The following is a 19,673-nucleotide window of genomic DNA, read 5'->3' as shown; positions in this document are numbered from 1 at the left end:
ACGCAGCGAAGCACTCGGGCTGCCCTGAAGAGCCGTGGTGACGCCGGGATTAAGTAAGTGTGTCCTTCCGCCCCACTTCTTATTTTAGGAAGATACTAGGCGATACAAGAAAATTAATCCGCCCTTTAACTCTTTTACCCTGTAGCTCCAGGCGTATGCTAATAAATCTCCTGTCCCCGTAACTACAAAAGCGCTACTCGGACCCTTAAGAAACGTCACGGCTGGGACTAATTAAAAATTGAAGTAAGTTTTGTTTTCCCGCCCTTTCACTCTACCTGAGCCCCTAACCGCCGCACCACTTTGAAAAACATCGAATTGTCCCCCCACAGGTTCCGGTAGGACCCTCAATAAAACTGAGCGCTACTGGAAAAACCTTGTCCCGTGAGGCTAAAAAACACCCACAGTAAGTGCAAACTTCCCCCTTTTTCCCCCCTTTTCCACCCCCACGCCTCCCCCGCCCCCCCCCTCACCCTCCGTGTACATAATTAATCCTACTGAAAATAACTGTATTGTTTCCCATAGGCAAAAATAGGACCTTTGGAAGCTGTTTTTAATCATGCATAATCTGGACCCCTTGAAAAACTATTATTAATTAATAGAACGAGTAAGTTTCTTTTACAATACCTTTGAACCCTACCTAGATTAAATATCAATTTGAGACCCGTGGGTGGTACCTTAAATATTGATAATTAATTATGCCTGCACACTGTAAATAAGGCCAGGACATGTAACATCAAAGGCAATAGGTTAATCACTATTACTTACCCAGGTCCATAGTGACTACTCCATAATAAGTTTTTGTCACTACAAAACGGATTATTTTTCCACGGAAATTTGACCATCAACTAAAAGTCAATTCATAATCGTAATCTAGAATTATATAGATGCCAAAAGATCGAAATGACCCCCGACTTTTGTTTCTTCAGAATCCTTCTCTCTGGCAAATTAATGAAATTCCAGTTAACCAGTTTTCGAAATTATTTTCTGTTGGATACCACGACACTGAGGTACTGAGTCAAATTACCTACTTGCCAATTAGGTCATTGCATGCACTAACATTTCGACTATTATTGCTAGATTAAGAAATATGTGCAGCACATAACTGGTGAGACTGCTAAGCGCACTATCCAAATTGATCAAAATATGCACCAAAAAGTCAAATTTGAAACTGGGAGCACTAGTATTAAACTTAAAATACATGCGTAGGTCCTCATTTTAATTTCAAAAATGTTATAGTTTCAGGAGGCTCATCAGTCCTGATGATGATCTAAACTAACATAGATCGAAACGTCGTCGACCTACTCAAGGAAATATACCCACTTCATTGTATATATCTCTGTGGTTTTAAGCCTTGTTGTTGTGTGATATTTTCGTTTTTCACTTTGTTCACTTATGTCACGTTCTGCACCTTGTCACTCACTTGAGCACCTGAAAAGTACTATAATAATTGTAAATAAAATAGAAAAAGAAAGTAAATAAAAAGATTCTATAAGAACCTACCTTTCCAGCTCCCTAGCGTTAATTAACTAATTCGCTTTACTTCTTTCAGGACCTAATTAGGCCACTTTTGAACCATTGTTTCTTTAAAAAGTATATATTCACCCCAGGTTCGCTTTATGGGGTACCCTTGTTCTTAAAAAATACTCATTGGAACAGTCCAGCGCGAACTGCCAAGCCAGGACTTTCCTGGACCGGAAACAAGCATCCTGGGACCGATTATAGGGTAAAACCCCTCATCAGCCAGGCTAGCTTGAATCCTGTGGCAAAGAGAGCAAGGAACCCACACCTGGGCATACCCTGCCAACTTAGGGTGCACAAAGAGAACACAAGCAGATGATGGTTGTAGCACTGAAACTTTTTTGACACTCACCCCCAGTCACAGATCTGGGTTGATCCATCCTCTTCTTTATCTCACTTCGCCAGCCCAGTTCAGAGTTCAGACCCAGCAATATGCAAATCAGTCTTGACCCTGTGTCTCATGGAACAGTCCAACCCGAACTGCCAAGCCTGGTCTTCCCTGGACCAGAAACAAGCATCCTGGGACCAGTTTTAGGGTGACACCCCTCATCAGCCAGCCTAGCTTGAATCCAGTGGCAAAGTGAGCAAGGGACCCATGCCTGGGCATACCCAACCAACTTAGGGCAAACAAAGCAAACACAAGGAGATGATGGACGTAGCTCTGAAACTTTTCAGACACTCACCCCCAGTCACAGATCTGGTTTGAATACATCATTGTTCTTCAGGTCACTTTGTCAACCCAATTCAGACCCAGCTATATGCAAATCAGTCTTGACCCCTTGCCTCACTGGAACAGTCCAGCCTGAATTACCAAGTCAGGTCTTCCCTAGACTGGAAACAAGAATCCTGGGACCAGTTTCGGGATAACACCCCTCATCAACCAGGCTAGCATAAATTTAGTGGTAAAGTGAGCAAGGGACCCATGTCCGGCCATACCCTGCCAACTTAGGGTGAACAAGGCAAACACAAGGAGATGATGGACATAGCGCTGAAACTTTTCAGACGCTCACCCCCAGTCACACATATGGGTTGAATCCATCATCGTTCTTCAGCTCACTTTGCCACCCCAGTTCAAACTCAGCCATATGCAAATCAGTCTTGACCGTGTTCCTCATGAGAAGAGGCCAGCCTGAACTGCTAAGCCGGTCTTCCCCTTAGCGAAACAGGCATTCTGCGGCCGGTTTTGGGGTAACAAACCTCATTAGCCAGGCTAACTTGAAGGAGACGATGGAAGTAACGCTGACACTTTTCAGACACTAACCCCCAGTCACAAATCCTGGTTGCATCCATCATCATTCTTCAGCGCAGTTCGCCACCCCAGTTAAGACCCAGCTATATGCAAATCAGTCTTGAGCATATGCCTCCTGGGAACAGTCCAGCCCGAACTGCCAAACCAGGTCTTCCCTGGATCGGAAACAAGCATCCTGGGACCAGCTTTGGGGTAACACCTTTCAATAGCCAGGCTAGATTGAATCCAGTGGCAAAGTGAGCAAAGAACCCATGCCTGGGTTCCATGAAGTTTTCCCTGCTATAAAGATCCTTAACTACAAGGAATGCATTGGTCTGAGAACCTATGCTTTCCTCTATGTGCTGCCAATAGGCTTTTTGGATGCTTTCTTGGAGATCCCAGCTGACTCGTTTGGGATACTGCACTTAGTTAAAAACCCAATTTTCCTCCTGAATCAAGGACCTGTCATTCTCCTTTAGTACATCGACCAATTTAGACTTGGCATCTCTGCAGGTTTTGTTGTACCAGGTCGGAGGTTGTTTGCTTGACAATACACCTGGTTTCAACAAAGAAAAAGGTCCTTAGTTTTCTACACAGCACAATATGGATCTTAGACATGTCATCCAGTGACTCACCTCAACCTTTCACAAGAAGTGGCAAAGACCCTCCATCCCCTCAGACAGAATATGGAAAATCCCACTTATGACGTCTTGCAAGGTCTCAATCTCCTGTCCAGTAGCTCTCCACAATGTCCAGCCTATTGAACTATGTTTAGATTCAGCATGAGGACTAGAGCATTGTGGTCACTATCCTGTTGAGGCACTACTTGCATGTCTTCAAGGTGTGGCCATAGTTGAAGGCCTAAAGAGTATAGTTAATCAAGCTGGTTGAGAAGCCACAATTGGTTCTTTGTGTTTTTTTGGCGTTATTTTTCACTGTAAACCTACAAATTCAATATCTCTTTATCTACTAGTTGAATAGATGTCATTATGGTCTTGTTTTATTTATTAAATTGTACTCTATTTATTCTAATACTGTTGCGGGTTCCTTTTGTGGCCGAAGAGTGCACAAATGCTTTATAAAATGCCTCTAAGTTAAGCCTGACTAATTGTGTCAAGGTACCAAGGGGATGACCACAAGTTAATTTAAGGTTTGCTTGTGTCTTATTATGACAGGGATTGTGGTTGTTGCTTGACCAGGGCTTATACCCCAGTCAATGAACAATCCAATTTGATACAATGAGGCTATTCCAAGTCACCGAGGAGGTCCGTCACTATATAGAGGAACAAGGCTGAAAAATGAGTTCCTTTTTGAGGTCAAAGAAGTTAAAGGTAGAGGATATTTCATTCTTTGTGATACATGCTCTCACCATCACTGTTACACAAATAAATAGCACCCTCTAATAGCTTGCATTTCATGGCACACTGTCCAGAATATGGTAAACAATAAATTAACAAACAATGTCTAGTCTGAATGTGCCAGGCCTATAAACTTGGATCACTTTCAGATGAATACCTTGTTTGTGTGATGCTTTTGTTCTATTTTGTACTTCTCCATGTTGCTTATTGCTCCATATTTAGTACAATACTCAGATGGTTTGAAAATTCTTTTAGGAGGCAAATATGTAAAATGATTATTGCTATTAAAACACATAAAATAAATATTCATTGGTGTTGATAGTTATACATTCATTTGTGGATGTACTGATCAAATGATTTACCTTCCTTTAGTTCTTCTTCTAGCTTCAGGAGTGCTTTGTGGCCAACCTCACCCGCTAACTCTTCCGCAGATAGGGTAGATATGATTTCAGAATTCTTGCAACGGTCACATGTACACTTCACTGGAACTGTAAAAGATAATACTATTATCAAGAATGTGTATTACAAAATCCACTATTGACACAACACTGATAATGTAGCATGTTTAAGTTAATGGCAGTGACACATTGATTCAAGCATTTTTGATATTCTGCAACTAGCATTTTATTTAATGTATTTTAGGGATGAGGGCCGACAGTTTTAGCTGTCTGTCAAACGTTTTAAAGTAATATACGTTAATAAAGCCTAAACTGGTTTCAGGTCATCCACCTCCCCCATTGCTTTGCTGAAGTGTCATTCACATAAGCCCACAATTAGCATATAAAAGTGGGCTAATGTATCCCCCCTAATTAGTCACTGATTTGTTTGAAATGTGAAATTACTTCATGGTTCAACTCCCAGCACTGTCACTCAGTATTTGGAGTGTTAGGAATAACGAGACACACCACACTTCTAGCTTAACTTGCTTCTTTTGTGTGTATGCATTGAGATGGGGTTTGAAACTGAGAAGAAAAGTATCCCATCTGTAACCACCACCACATATCATTGCACACCGGCTGCCCACCTAGTTGATATGTGTGTAAACTAAGGTTAGGGACACTAAGGAACAAGGATGCAAACAGTGTTATCATGGAGAGAAACAAAATCTATGGTGTTCCCCAACATAATTGTTTTTTTTTTGCAAAGTAGTATAGTATACTTGTATGATTTTTATTAATTGAATAAAGTGGTTTTGACCTTACCTGACCTGACCTGCAAAGAGACTTTATTGAAGTGTTCAAACAGTTACAAAGCATACAAAATACAGCAAAATACAGTTTGAATCAAGGGGCCTCATGCCTCACCACAGTATATAACGAGTAACACAGTAATAGGCCCATGTCAAATAGGAGAGCACTCCATGTGTCACACACTCTCGCCCAGCAGAGGTAGATGGCAATCTTGGAATTCTGCACTGCAACTGGGGTCACCCACACTACAAACTAGAACATCCCAACCATCCCGAATCTTTTACACCTGAGCCCGGTGGCATTCTACCCTGATGCTTCCCGTCAACATCTTCGCTAGGATGTGCGAAATGGAGCAGCAACCCTTACAGCCAAGCTGAGTCAGCTTTACTGGGCACCACCAACTGTAACAAACTGCTGTGATCACTGATCAACCTCGTTAGGACCAGATGTCCCCAGGCCCACCAACTCCCATGGCTTCACACAACAATCAGGCTGGGCTATAGAGCTAGTATAGTAGCAAGTAGAATCACTTTCAAGAAAGGAATGCAGGTCGTAGCAGTCTGGCTGACCAACAGCTGCCTAAAGCTCAGCGCCAAGAAGACAAAAGTTCTCATCCTCTGAGCCATCCCCTCAGCATGGGACAACACCTGGTAGCCCTCCGCCCTCGGCAGCCCACTTCCCCTCGGACCACGCCAGAAACCTCGGCATCATACTCGACTCATCCTTCACCATGAACCGACAGGTCAACGCTGTCGCCTTCAGTTGCTTCAACACCCTCCACATCCTCAGCAAGACGTTCAAATAGATCCCCCACAAGTCAAGGAAGACAGTCTCCCACACACTCGTCACCAGCAGACTGGACTATGAAAACACACTCTAAGCCGGCATAAACAATGCCCTACTCCGCAAACTCCAGACAATACAGAACATCACCACCAGAATCGTCCTCGACATGCCTCGACATGAGCATGTCAGCCAATACCTACGAAAGCTCCACTTGCACCCTGTGGAAAAAATAATCATGTTCAAAATCCTCACCCACGCCTACAACTGCCTACACCACACTGGCCCCAAATACCTCAACGACAGAATCACCTTCTAAGTACCTAAAAGAAACCTCCGATCAGCCAACCTCGCACTTGCGAAAACCCCGCTGATCCACAGAGTCAGAACAGGCAGAAGATCCTTCTCTTACATTGCGACCAAGACCTAGAACGAGCTCCGTGCAGACATCAGACATGCGCCATCGCTGAACACCTTCAGGGAGACTCTCAAGACCTGGCTCTTCGGCTAACAGTTCTGCGGACAAGCGCCCCCACAGCACCTTGAGACCCTCACGGGTGAGTAGCGCGCTTACAATTCCCTGATTGATTGATTGAAGTATTCTGACCTAACAGCCCCGTTATTCAATGCCTCAGTTCACACCTTCATGGCTTATGCAAAGTCCATTGGCATCTTGCCCTGGTGGCCCCCCCTAAGTAATGTGCCCCCTTCCCAGTATGCCCGTTGAAGCAGATCAGCTCTACAATGCTCAACTATGGGACCAACAGTGTCCTTCCACTGCATCATTTTCTGCTGCTTGGCAAGCACCATGGCTAAGTCAATGAACCTGGATGTCACCCTGTGTTTAGCTGGCCAGGGATAGATCCCCAGCAGACACAGCAATCGATACACCATGGAGCAATAGGTGGCCATATGGGAGCAGCGCCATACCATCAACTAAACCACCACCCTCCAAATGGTACAGGAACAAGCATGAATAGTGGGCGGGAAGTAGGTTTTAAGCTTTTGGGTTGTTAGATGAAATAGTGAGTACGTTTGAAGTCAGCATTGTGGGACTCTCAGGGGGCATGCCTCTCACAGTTTGGCCCAGTCTCCATCCGTCAAGGCTGAAACCAAGTCGGCCTCCCACTTTTCTCACAACTGAGTAAGAGATAACTGTATGTCCAGCTGATGCGCCCCATAGAGCCCTGACACCAGCCTCTAAATGTTGGCAGTATCACAAATAATCTGGAAAGTACGATGCGTCTAGGGCTCAGTATTTTGCTGCCCCCAGAGTCTCTTTACAGCCACAGTCAGAGTACTATGGAGAAGAAATTTCCCAGCCAGGAGGTCAAACTCCACTCACAGGACATCAACGGAATATAGCCCTCCTTCTGCATAAAGTGCACCCTGAGTACTTATGGGGCTGGACGGAACTTGTGAAGTTTCACTCCACGGAATTCCACAGTTACCTAAAAATCCTGAGAGACTTCACATAGTTCCGGGAGTGGATGGCGTTCAGCAAGTTGTGATGTCCGAGCTGAGTTTTAGCTATTGATTGCGAAGAGATCCAGCATTCAGCACTGTTTGGTAGACCTCCTGCTGCTTGTGCAGCAGTAGGTCTGTCAAGCAGCAATGAATGCTGGATCCCTTTGTACTACAGCACTGGTATACAACCAGGTATAATAATCAACAAAGGCCTGATTAATCTCATCCTGATTACAGATCCATCCCCTGCTGCTGTGACCAACTCCAGAGTCTGAGCTCCATGTCTGGTGGGGTTGGTCAACCAGCTCAACTAGGACCCAGTTGTTTCCCTTTCTGCATTTCATGTATTATATATTTACTATAATCGAAACATCTTAGATGCTCCACACGCTCTTCTACCCTCTCCCTGGCCTCCAACAAGGCCCGCTGGTAATGTGGCTGTTCAGGACAATGTCACTCTAGCCCTCAGTGCGATTGTTCAGGTGCAGCAACCTCAGCAGGGTCCATTGGACTTCAACTGATTCCACTATCCACTGGCCCCAAAAGACAACTGTTGTAAGTACTGACAAAGTATAGGTTCTTTCAAAAGATTAATGTCACACCTCCACTACTCCACATAACTCCAGCAGTCTGCCTCAGCTGAGCCTTGTCAACATTCTAAGGCAAGATCACATGCGTCAGCCAGAGTAATAGAACATTCTAAGGGGAGGGGAGAGGAGGGACATACTATTATACATTCAGTTTTACAACACATCCTCCCTCCAAATATTTTTAGAAAACCAAGAGTAGAACAATATACGCAACCACAATTGAGAGGAAAAAGGACGCGCTAGCTGGGGGACACCTGTTGGTTCTTTGCCCCCCGCCCTGGTCACAGCCGTGAGGGAAACGGCTTGGAGAAGGAACTTGCCCGCACTTTGTCACGCAGCCCGAGCTCTGCTCTGCTTCTGGTCACCACCCGCTTTCCTGCACCCTCGCGCCCACAGCCCCAGCACTACCACTTCCAGGGGGCTGTGTGCGGCGCCCGCTGCAGACGTCATCAGGAGGAGCCGGGGGCCTTGAAAATCGGCCCGGTCCTCCCGCAGCGCGGGACGCGCTAGCTGGGGGACACCTGTTGGTTGTTTGCCCCCCGCCCTGGTCACAGCCGTGAGGGAAATGGCTTGGAGAAGGAACTTGCCTGCACTTTGTCACGCAGCCCGAGCGCTGCTCTGCTCCTGGTCACCACCCGCTTTCCTGCACCCTCACGCCCACAGCCCCAGCACTACCACTTCCAGGGGGCTGTGCGCGGCGCCCGCTGCAGACGTCATCAGGAGGTGCCGGGGGCCTTGAAAATCGGCCCGGTCCTCCCGCAGCATTGGACGCGCTAGCTGGGGGACACCTGTTGGTTCTTTGCCCCCCGCCGTGGTCACAGCCATGAGGGAAATGGCTTGGAGAAGGAACTTGCCTGCACTTTGTCACGCAGCCCGAGCACTGCTCTGCTTCTGGTCACCACCCGCTTTCCTGCACCCTCGCGCCCACAGCCCCAGCACTACCACTTCCGGGGGCTCTGCGCGGTGCCCGCTGCAGACGTCATCAGGAGGTGTCGGGGGCCTTGAAAATCGGCCAGGTCCTCCCGCAGCGCGGGACGCGCTAGCTGGGGGACGCGCTAGCTGGGGGACACCTGTTGGTTCTTTGCCCCCCGCCCTGGTCACAGCCGTGAGGAAAACGGCTTGGAGAAGGAACTTGCCTGCACTTTGTCACGCAGCCCGAGCGCTGCTCTGCTTCTGGTCACCACCCGCTTTCCTGCACCCTCGCGCCCACAGCCCCAGCACTACCACTTCCAGGGGACTGTGCGCGGCGCCCGCTGCAGACATCATCAGGAGGTGCCGGGGGCCTTGAAAATCGTCCCGGTCCTCCCGCAGCGCGGGACGCGCGCGGGCTAAGCCCGGGCAGAGGGCCGGCCCTCTACGGCCCTCAAAGGCCAGATAAGGACGGGACGGGCCACCCCCTTTGGCTGCCAAACTGTAGGCCAACTATAAAGAAGGTAAAGACCCCCCTTTTAATCAATTTGCCTTTATATTGACTTTCTGATATATCACCTCCCTATATCCCTTTACTATCATGACCTCCAAGGAGGACCATTCAACTGGCGTTGCAGGCATTGGGCAAATGTCCTCCCTGCTAGATGAGTTAAACTTCCTATGTAAATCCAACTATGCTGTACTGGCTACACTCCCTGATTCCCCCTTATCTTCTATTCAAACCAGCAGCCCGAACGCCAAAAGTAGTGAACCCCCGCAAGTTCCATCTCTGAAGAGGAAGTATAATGGGGTTAATCTAGATGGAAACAACCCCAAAAACCAGAAATTGTGCCCAAGCCCATCCACTGCTAATTCCTCAATGACTCCACCGACTGTTGAGTATCCAGAGGCCTTAACATCTCCTCCCCTCTTGCACATATTACCCCTTTTCGAACAAATGGTTAGCTCTATGATAGCTCTGCTGCTGGATAAAATTAACATGGTAGGGGATAGGCTCTCTGGATTAGAGAAAGCCATCAAGTCAAACCCGTTTGCTGACAAATGTAGTGACACACCAAAGTCTCCTCCTACTCACCTAGGCCCTAAACCACTTGCGCAGGATAAAAGACGTCAGACACAACCTACTGCCCCTAGTGCAGCAGGGCAAAAAACAGCTAAATACCCCGCAAAAGTTTCCCTTCCCCAGTTGACTGCACCTAGAGCAGGTCACAATAAAGCAAATTCTATTCATTTACCACCGGAAGCGGCCCCGTACGTGTGCATCCTCGCGGGTGTACCTGCTCTCCCACCTGGAAAAACTGAGAGTCATCATGATTTAGTTAATAAAACTAAATTCTGGCTGTCAAAAAATAGGCCACTGCCTTGCAATTTATATGGAGCAATAAGGAGCGTCAGAAGGGTGGGCTGGCTGAGCTCCCTTTCCAAAGATGTACCTGGGGACTTGGTGCTTGTGAGACTTAGAGACAGAAATATTGTCCCTTACTTGAAAACTTGGCCGCCTCAAGTAAGAGACGGCCCAATATCTACATGGGACTTACACGATTTCTACCCCAAAATCCCGTGTTTTCCGCCTCTTCGGAAATCATACCCCATATGGTAGGATTCATAAAATGTATCTTGTTCTTTTTTATTTTTGGGAAACATCTGGACATGTAACAAAAAAACTAAACATGAACTCCTACGACTACATATGAACCCCTCTGATTCTGTCTCAACTTTGGTGTGGAAAAATATTTATGATTGGGACCCTATCCTACTGCATCTTGGTCTCGTAAAGTTTTCTTTATTATAATCTGGATTGTAAATTGTATGTATTATGAACTTTTATGGTTTTGTATTACAAAAACTGAATAAAGTATATTTGATTTGATTTGATTTGAGAGGAAAAAGAAACAATTGAAGTGAAGATGGAAAAACAGAGGCAAAGGGAGAGCGGTAGAGAGAGAAAGAGAGATAAAGTAGGAGAACTAGGTAAATGTATCACTTAGGTGCAACTAGGGAGTTTAGAGCATTTCTTATGATGCTACATCTGTGGGATGTCACCCCCACTAGGACTGGAGGAGTCAGTACAAGATGGTACATTTGTAGCATTGTGTTTCACCAGTTTGTCCATGCTCCAGCATTGTCCATTTTCCATTATGGAAACAATATTTTTGACAATGGAATGCGCATAGATTCAAAATACTTAGAATTCATTCCTCCTCTGTTAAGTGGGTTTTAGACTCTTACTCAGTCATGAGCTTTCCAGGGTTGATGCTAAGTGCCATGTTTTACATCATAATAATTCTTACACTTAGTTTGACGTAGAGCACTTCTTTCATTACTCAGAGTAGAGTTGTGTTCTGATCTGATACCTCCTCCCAACCAACAGGGAAATAGTTTAGTGCTTGATTTCCTGTGCTTTAAAGCAGGAAAAGGTGAAATCTTACTGAGAGAGTTGTGAGTAGTATGGTATGCCCATAACACGTCATGAATGGCATCCTCCACTTTTAAGCAATTGATACTAGCTAACTGAATGCATTCCTTGTCCGTGCGATTGACTCTCTCTACCAGGCCGTTGGCCTTGGGACAGTCCAGAGCTGACCTAAGATGTATGATGTTGAGATGTGAGAAGAATTCAGATATGGCATGTGAAGTTAATTGCACCCCATTATCTGTCACCAGCTTAACAGGTATACTTTCAGATGAATAAACGTCCTTGAGGAAAGCAATTAGAGAATCAGTGGTCACCTGATGGACCATTCTGGTGATGACCTAATGAGACTGTCAACTACGGCAAATTGAAAACCTTTTATTACACCACAGTGAATAATGGGAACAATTATATCTAGCGCTCGTTTTTTCCATGGTTTTTCTGGACAACCACCAGGAAAAACAAGACTTTGTGGACCATTTTGGGACTTATCACTGTAACAAATGATGCAGTCCTTGACCTTGGCTTAGGTCTAGGAATCCATGTTTGGGAACCAATAATATTTCCTCACAGAAGCTTTAGAATTACTTCTGCAGAGGTGGCATATATGAGCCAAGTCTATAACCTTGTCTCCTAAGTTCATGGCAGGAATGATCATATAATTCCTGAGAACAAAGCCGTTTCCCCCATTAATTTCATTACGAACCACCCAAAATCCTTTGATGTCATCGTTAACCTCACTTTTATTGCTAGGCCAGCTAAGAGGAGTATACAACCTAAGTTTGATCAAAGTCATGTCACTTGAGCTGGCAATCATCCAATCATCATTGGTAATAGAGGAGGAATCGATAACTAGGATAGGAAATTCAGGGTAATCAAATTCTTCCACTGTGTCCAATGGGACTTTAGATAATTAGTCAGCCACCTTATTCTGGTTGCCTGGAACGTATTTGTTTGTAGCGAAAAATTTCCAACCCATTTAGCAATCCAGGGAGTACTGTTGCAAGAACCTTTAGATGAGGATATATAAGTCAGGGGTTTGTGGTCAGTGCGGATATCAAATTGAATACCCCACAGATAAAAAGTAAAATGCTTGACAGCCTCTCTTTCTACAACAAAGAGTGTAGCTGGCCTATGATTTGTTCAGAACTCCGGAAGCGAACGCTACAAATATTTCCTTGCCATCGATAAATTGGGAGAGGGTGGAACCAAGACCTTTGTTAATGGCATCTGTGGTAAGTATAGTTTTCCTACTGTGATCAAAGTTACATAGATAAGGAGCTGATATAATGCCCAGTTTGTATTCATCAAATCACTTTTGGTGGTCCTCCAACCACTTAAAGTGAATGTGGCTGTTCATAAATTCTCTTAGGTTATGTTACTTTTAACCGCATCTAGTAGACACATTTTGGGTTTAAAGGCACTTATCCTTCTTAAGCGTGAGTCCTGCTTCTCTTAGTTAGTTAAGGACATATCTGAGATGTTTTTTCATGTTCCTCTACAGTGACTCCATATACAAGAACATCATCCTCGAAACACGGGGTACCCTCTAAAAGGCGCAGCATCATTTTTTTTAAAGATTGCAGCAGACGACGCCAACCCAAATGGCATCCTGCAGTACATATAAGTGCCCATAGGAGTAGTAAATGCCGTTAACCACCGGGATTCAGGATATAACTGGTGGTATTCATTAGAGAGGTCCATGACAGAAAAGCAAACAGCCTCCCCCATAGTACTTAGCATCTCATGAATACAGGGTAGTGGATGTCTTTCCAGACAGATGCACTTATTAAGACCTTGGTAGTCCACACATATACTGATTTCAGTGCTTTGTCTTTTCTTAGAGATAACAACAGGCGCCAACCACTCTGCACTTTCAATGGGCTGACTGATACCTAGTGCCTCCAATCAGTGCAGTTCTTTTTCTAAAGGACCTTTCATAAGGTGTGGAATGGGTCTAGTTTTGTATACAGAAGGTGTAGACCATGGTGTTAAATATATCTTGTGTTGGATATCACCCTAGCTTCTTGATGAAGATTTCTGGGAATTCCTCCCCAACCCACTCACCACTGAGAGGAAGATTAACCACTAAAACTTGTTTGGAACTGTTATGATCCAACTTTATTCCAAACAGGTGCTGCCAACCCAACAAATTTGATGACTCTTTAACCCCTTTGCTTCTAGGACCCCTCCCCCCCATGCTAAGCCATTTCTTGGCTTTTTGGGGTAGTTCGTGCTTAGGCCCCTGAAACCTTTTGACCACATAAGGTATCCATGCCAAATTTGCGTCCTTTTGTTCCAACATCATGGGGATTCTAAAAATGCCCAGTATTAGTGAATTCCCATGGAGAGGACCCAGAAATTAGCCAAAATACAGCAACATTTAGTTTTTGGGGAAAACGTGGGAAAAAAGTGCTGCAAATGAAAGTGTCTCGTTTTGTCCCTGTAAATGGTATCAACAAAGGGTTTGTGGGGCTGAAATCCCAATTTTCTCAGCTTTCAGGGACTGACTAACTTTTGTCAGAAAACCAAAATTTTTTACACCGTTTTGGCATTCTACTGGGACATAGCCTATTTTTGCTTTTTTTGTGCTTTTAACCTTTTTCCAGTTAATGATAGAAATGCGTATAAAATCAATAATGGATCTTGGAAAGCTATACATTTTCTAAAAGTAGACAAACTTCTAAATTTAGCAAGGGGTCATTTGTGTTGGTCCTTTAAGGTTTCTGCAAAGAAACTGTTATGTGGGAATCTAGGACCCTAGTGTAATTTTTCCTGATTCATGCCCATATATAGGTATAAACCATCCAGTCCTTATATAGTCATAAAGAATCATTGCCTTATTTAGTTATAGCCGGCGCAGCCCTAATACGGCATGGCTACTTCCACTAAACTCAGAGAATCCACATTGATTTTGTGGTAAAACCAGCCCTCAGCAGTCAGGAACGTCCCCCTGCTTGAATACTGATTTATCCAAGAAATCAGGGAGTTTTCAAGGAAATAAGGCACTAGCGACGATATTATGTCCAATCTTAAGTCAGACTCTGCACCTTCAGGGGTATAAATATGCCTACATTTGTCCAGTCAAACACACGGTGGTTCCGGAGCAGATAGACTAACTACTTGCCCGATGCCCTGCTAATGCAAGTGCTGAAGGAAACCGACCCTCCAACTGACGCACTGAAAAGACGCTGTCTTTTCTCCTGCTGAGAAATCCAGCTGCAGTCTTTCCAGGCTACCCTTGCGAGTTGCTGGGAGATCGAGTCCCGAGAGAGAGATACCTCTATCATTCTAAAACCAAGGTACGGAGCTGATTAGATCCCTAGAGAATTCTTGAACAGATTCTTGGCAGAGAAATACCAAAACTTAAACTACTCCTCACTTACTCCTCCCTCGTTCTAGGCTTAGGTTAGGTACACTGGGGTAGGCGTACTTTAGAAGCACCAGTTGAGTACTTTTAGCCATCATTTTATCACTGTATGTATTTTATGAATTTTATGTATTCTATGTTTATGGCTTAGAACCATATCATGCTTTTACAGTACTATTTTATAATACTATTCGTATTATATGCCTCGTACTTCTTAACTAGCATTTCAATTGTAGCAGTGCATTTTTTATGCTTAAGAAATAAGACTGTTCAATAAATACTTTCATTGAAAACACCCGTCTCTTTATTTCTAAAGCAACTCTGGTGAAACTAAGCATGCACGATTGACTGAGTGAAATAGCTGTCTATTGTTTCCGCGACTCTAGAAATACGTTTCATTCTGGGGAAACAAAGTTGTCATGTTATATGGTTGTCAGAGACTAATCCCTTCTTGTTTATTCGAGCACTCAGAATTAAGTCTGATATATTCGGCAGAGACCTAGTCGACTTCAGTCCTACGTCTAAGCTGCAGGGTATATTATTCCAATGCGCAAAGCCTATTGGGAATATAGGAACTACACTACATAACTAAATGTTGAACAAATGAGTTGAAAAAAGCAGGCATTGTGCCAACGTTTTCACCTATAACTTCTTTTAATTATGACAGATGTTTGAAAGCAATATACTGTTACATCTGCTGGACATTTCTGGTTGTTGGGATATATAGGACTTGTAGGTTCACCAAAAACCCGACAAACTCAGAGCCATTAACTGAACAGCGTCTTGCAATGGTTTTATATTATGTACCGGGTATATAGCAATTAATTTGGGAAAATATATACAGTGAAAAATCGAGTTTAGAAATAGTATCTATTTGCACATTTCTGAAATTGTGAGTACCCATACTAGCATGAGAATTATAGGACATTTTTCAAAGTTACTGTTTTTTACACATTGTCTTTCATTTGGAAGGCAGAAATGCATTGAAACTCAATAAGTAATCTACAATTCTGTGTTACCCTAAGTCTCCCGATAAAAACACTTATGTGGGAGGATTAATTCTGTTCACCCTCTAACTCTCAGCCATCTCTTACCTGCAGGGTCACAGCATCTTCGAATTCGAAACCACGTCACAGCATCCTGATGGGATATGGTGACTATGTTTCTAAAAAAAAAAACTGGGACCAACAATGGACAGGGAAGTAGGGCTGTTTGTTGACAGCAATAGTAGTCATAGTAAAATGACTTCAACGAAGTCTGGTGTAGATGGACTACAGTGCAGCCTAATGCTTGGAATACAAACAAAATCATACCCTACCAAGTGAACCTGCGGCAGGTGACATCTTCATCCGAATTTTTGCATTTCTTTATTTTTCTTCTTGTGTTAACGATTATAAGTGTAGTTTATATACCTCAGTCCAGTAAGAGACAAAGTATTGTTAGCCCAAAAAACAAACATTGGCCACGAAAGTCACGGTTGCTGTGAAAGCGAAAGTGATCACGATAACACGCTGGGACGTGTGCGAGCGAAAGTTAAAGCAGGACATTTGCACATAGGCGGGGGAGAGGCGGAGGATCAAAGAAGCCACATGCCAGCTGGGGGTAGGGGAAAGCATTCATGAGCGCTTGATCAAAGAAGCCGTGACAGCTGTGCACGACGCGCGCGCTCTTGTGCACCTTCTAGCAAGCTGATCGCCGGCAAAGTAGCATTTCTCAGAGCACCTACTAAATGTCTTGCCCAGTGCAGCGCATGCGCTGGCTCAGGCGAGACCGGAAAAGGAAGGAAAAAACTGACTGGAAAGGTTTTCTGCCAGGCCTGGGTTAGTGATTGATTTTTGAACTGCGCAATCGGAGGGCCGCGGTACTTCATCCAGCGGGCCCGGGACAGCCAAGTTTTGGTGATGTTTTCATTGCGTCTTTTAGCTCAAGACGAAAAATGTACACGCATTTCTCGCAGGAATAAAAATGGTACCTTTTGATGTATATCTGTGCCTAACATAACATAAGTTTGGCTTCTTGCGCTCAGGCGGGTGCCACAGGAGGGGAAGAGACTCTACGCAGAGATGTAGCAAGCTTTACGACATTGAAACATTGTGCCTGACTGAATAGTGCCTATATAGGCAACATTCCCCACCCCCTGCCAAGAACATGCATGATGATATAAATAAAACACAACACAATTTTGGTTGGGAAAAGCATGCTGCAGGTTTATTCCATACAAAGTATGCAATATGGTGGGTTATCTAATGGGCGATCCAAGGGCAGGCAGCAGTGACTAACCTACACTGCCCTGGCTTCCTGATGAGTCAAATTGCACTGTGACCAATCCAATAAATTCTACCAATGATGATAGGATCCCCCTACATTGGATCCTGTGGACCGCTGGCCCCCATCTCACTCACACCTCTTTTAGGCGGAGTGTTGAAAGGCCAACTCCCGGTTGTTCAGGCTTACAATCACCCTCAGGTCTAGCGGGGCACCAACATATTTCTTCCAGGGACCTGCCATAAGGACTCCTGGGATTTGGCACTGGAACCCCTATTGTGCTCCTGAAGAGGTGCCCTCCTGTCTCCAGATCGCCCTGTTACACTGCAAAGCTCTGGAGGTGGCCCCCGTTGCCTCCAGAGCCCCCTACCAGGACTGTCAATTTCCTCACCTGCAACCTGCCATTTCCAGGGCCTCACTAATGTCCAGTAAGAACAAATCCATGTCCACTTGTGACAAGTGCACCCTGTCCTCATCAAAATAACCTTTGGTGTTTATTTATTTATTTATTTGCAAGCTTATACCGCGCTGGGAATCGACTCCCTTGGGGGTATCTCCGCGCCATTGGCAACATCAGAAAGAAGATAGCCCTGTCATGTAATATTAATATTCAACAGTGTCAGTAATTAAACAGGAAAGTTTTCAGCTTTTTCCTGAAGGGAAAATGTTCCCTGCATGTTCTGATTTTCAGTGGAAGTTCATTCCAAAGTTTCGGGCCTGCCACTGACAGAGCTCTACCACCTTGTCGTGTCTTCTGAAATCTGGGGACACATAATAGTTCATGGTCTCCGGATCTCAGGGTTCTTGCGGGAATATATGGGATGAATTTCTTATTTAAGTCCTCAGGGCCTCTACCAGACAAGCACTTGTGAATAGTGCAACAAGTTTTAAACAGCACTCTTTGTTTTATGGTGAGCCAGTGGAGTTTTTTGAGGAGCGGCTTTGAAGGAGTCCTGGCCGGGGCATTGAGAACAAGGCGGTCAGCCGTGTTCTGCACGACTTGAAGTCTAGCGATGACCCCTTCATTGGTGGCTAGAAGCAGACCATTACAGTAGTCCAGTCTACTCAGCACGAGCGACTGAACTAACGTTTTCCTGGTGGAATCAGGTAGCAAGGGGAACACCCTTCGGAGAAGTCCAATAACATGGAACCAGGAGCTTACTACATGAGTAGCATGATGTTTTAGGGTGAGCTCCTGATCCAGTTTGACTCCCAGATCTTTTACTACCATTTTTGGCTCAGGGACTGGGCCAAGATCACAAGGCCACCAGTCCGGAGTCCACAGTCGTTTGGCTTCCCCGAAGAGCATCACCTCCGTCTTAGAGACGTTGCACTGAAGGAGGTTTGCTGCCATCCAATGTGCTACTTCTTTCATCCCTTGGGCAAAGGAGTGGCGCACTTCAGGAGTCATGATTTTAAACGGGAAGAGGAGTTGTGTATCGTCTGCATACGATACAGGGATAAACCCGTGGGATCTCATGATGTTAGCTAGGGGTGCCACATAGATGTTAAATAACGTTGGGCTCAAGCAGGAGCCCTGTGGCACCCCCTTAGAGATCTCCACCTCCTCTGACTGGTAGGGGCCCAGTATTACTCTCTGAGTGCGTTTGCTGAAGAAACTCCTTAGCCATGCCAGCGCCTTGCCACCCAGACCGATGTTGACTAGTCTGGAGGTCATGATCTCATGTGACACCGTGTCAAACGCCGCTGACAAATCTAATAGCACCAAGATCACGGAGTACCCCTTATCCTGAAGCATATGGAGATTGTCAGCGACGGACAGCAAGGCGGTCTCGGTGCTATGCCTAGGTCTGAAACCCGATTGAGAGGGATCTAGTCCCCCTGCACTCTCGATGTAATTAGATAAGTGGCGGTTAACAAACTTCTCGGCAAGCTTCCCTAGAAAAGGGAGAAGCGAGATGGGTCTCAGGTTAGTGAGGTCAGTCCATGGAATGGAATTGTTCTTCCGTAGATGCCTCACCAAAGCACGCTTCCAATCAGGAGGAACTTCACTTGATCCTAAGGATAGATTAAGCACCCGTTGAATCCCTGCTCCTAGATCATCCTTTAAGAGAGACATGATACGAGCTGGGACAGTATCTGACGGGCATCCACTCTTGGTTTGATTAATCAGAGTGCCAATGTCCTCGATTGATATAGGGGAGAATTCAACAAGCTTGTTAGCATTATTTTCTGTTGAACAGAGGTGTGGGGGAGCCATACTATCAACAGTTCTCAAGATGTTAGAGGAGGAGTTCGAGGCTAAAATCTTTGCATAAATGCCTTCTATTTTCCTTACAAAGAACTGCGAGATGTTATTACAGAGTTCTTGGGACTCAATCCCCTCTGTTTCACAGGCTGCAGGCTTGACAAAGGTCTGTAGGATCTGATAAAGGACTTTTGCATTTTTACCCGCAGCTGTTATTTGGTCTGCTATATGATGTTTCCGGGCAGATCGAATGGCTTTATGGTAATTTTTCTGGGAGGTCCTATAAATGTCTTTATCCTCAGCCTTATGTGTGAGTCTCCATCGTTTTTCCGATTTCCGTGCCAAGATTTTT

The 19,673-nt window shown here is 45.0% G+C and overlaps 1 protein-coding gene across 2 annotated transcripts in view; it reads right to left on the bottom strand.

Moving 5' to 3' along the window:
* The window catches only part of LOC147712933 (cytosolic phospholipase A2 gamma-like), a 735,829-nt gene that overhangs the window by 335,723 nt on the left and 380,433 nt on the right, over positions 1-19,673 (bottom strand). For both annotated transcript variants that reach the window (XM_086923597.1, XM_086923598.1), the window contains exon 12: positions 4,467-4,592. In XM_086923597.1, the coding sequence (XP_086779723.1) occupies positions 4,467-4,592 (126 nt within the window). The remainder of the gene's footprint in view (positions 1-4,466; positions 4,593-19,673) is intronic.

The sequence above is a fragment of the Lissotriton vulgaris genome, chromosome 5 (genome assembly GCF_964263255.1).
Source record: "Lissotriton vulgaris chromosome 5, aLisVul1.2, whole genome shotgun sequence".
NCBI classification, from domain to species: domain Eukaryota; kingdom Metazoa; phylum Chordata; class Amphibia; order Caudata; family Salamandridae; genus Lissotriton; species Lissotriton vulgaris.
The sequence above is the reverse complement of the archived record's forward strand: the minus strand, read 5'-3'. Positions and strand labels throughout refer to the sequence as shown.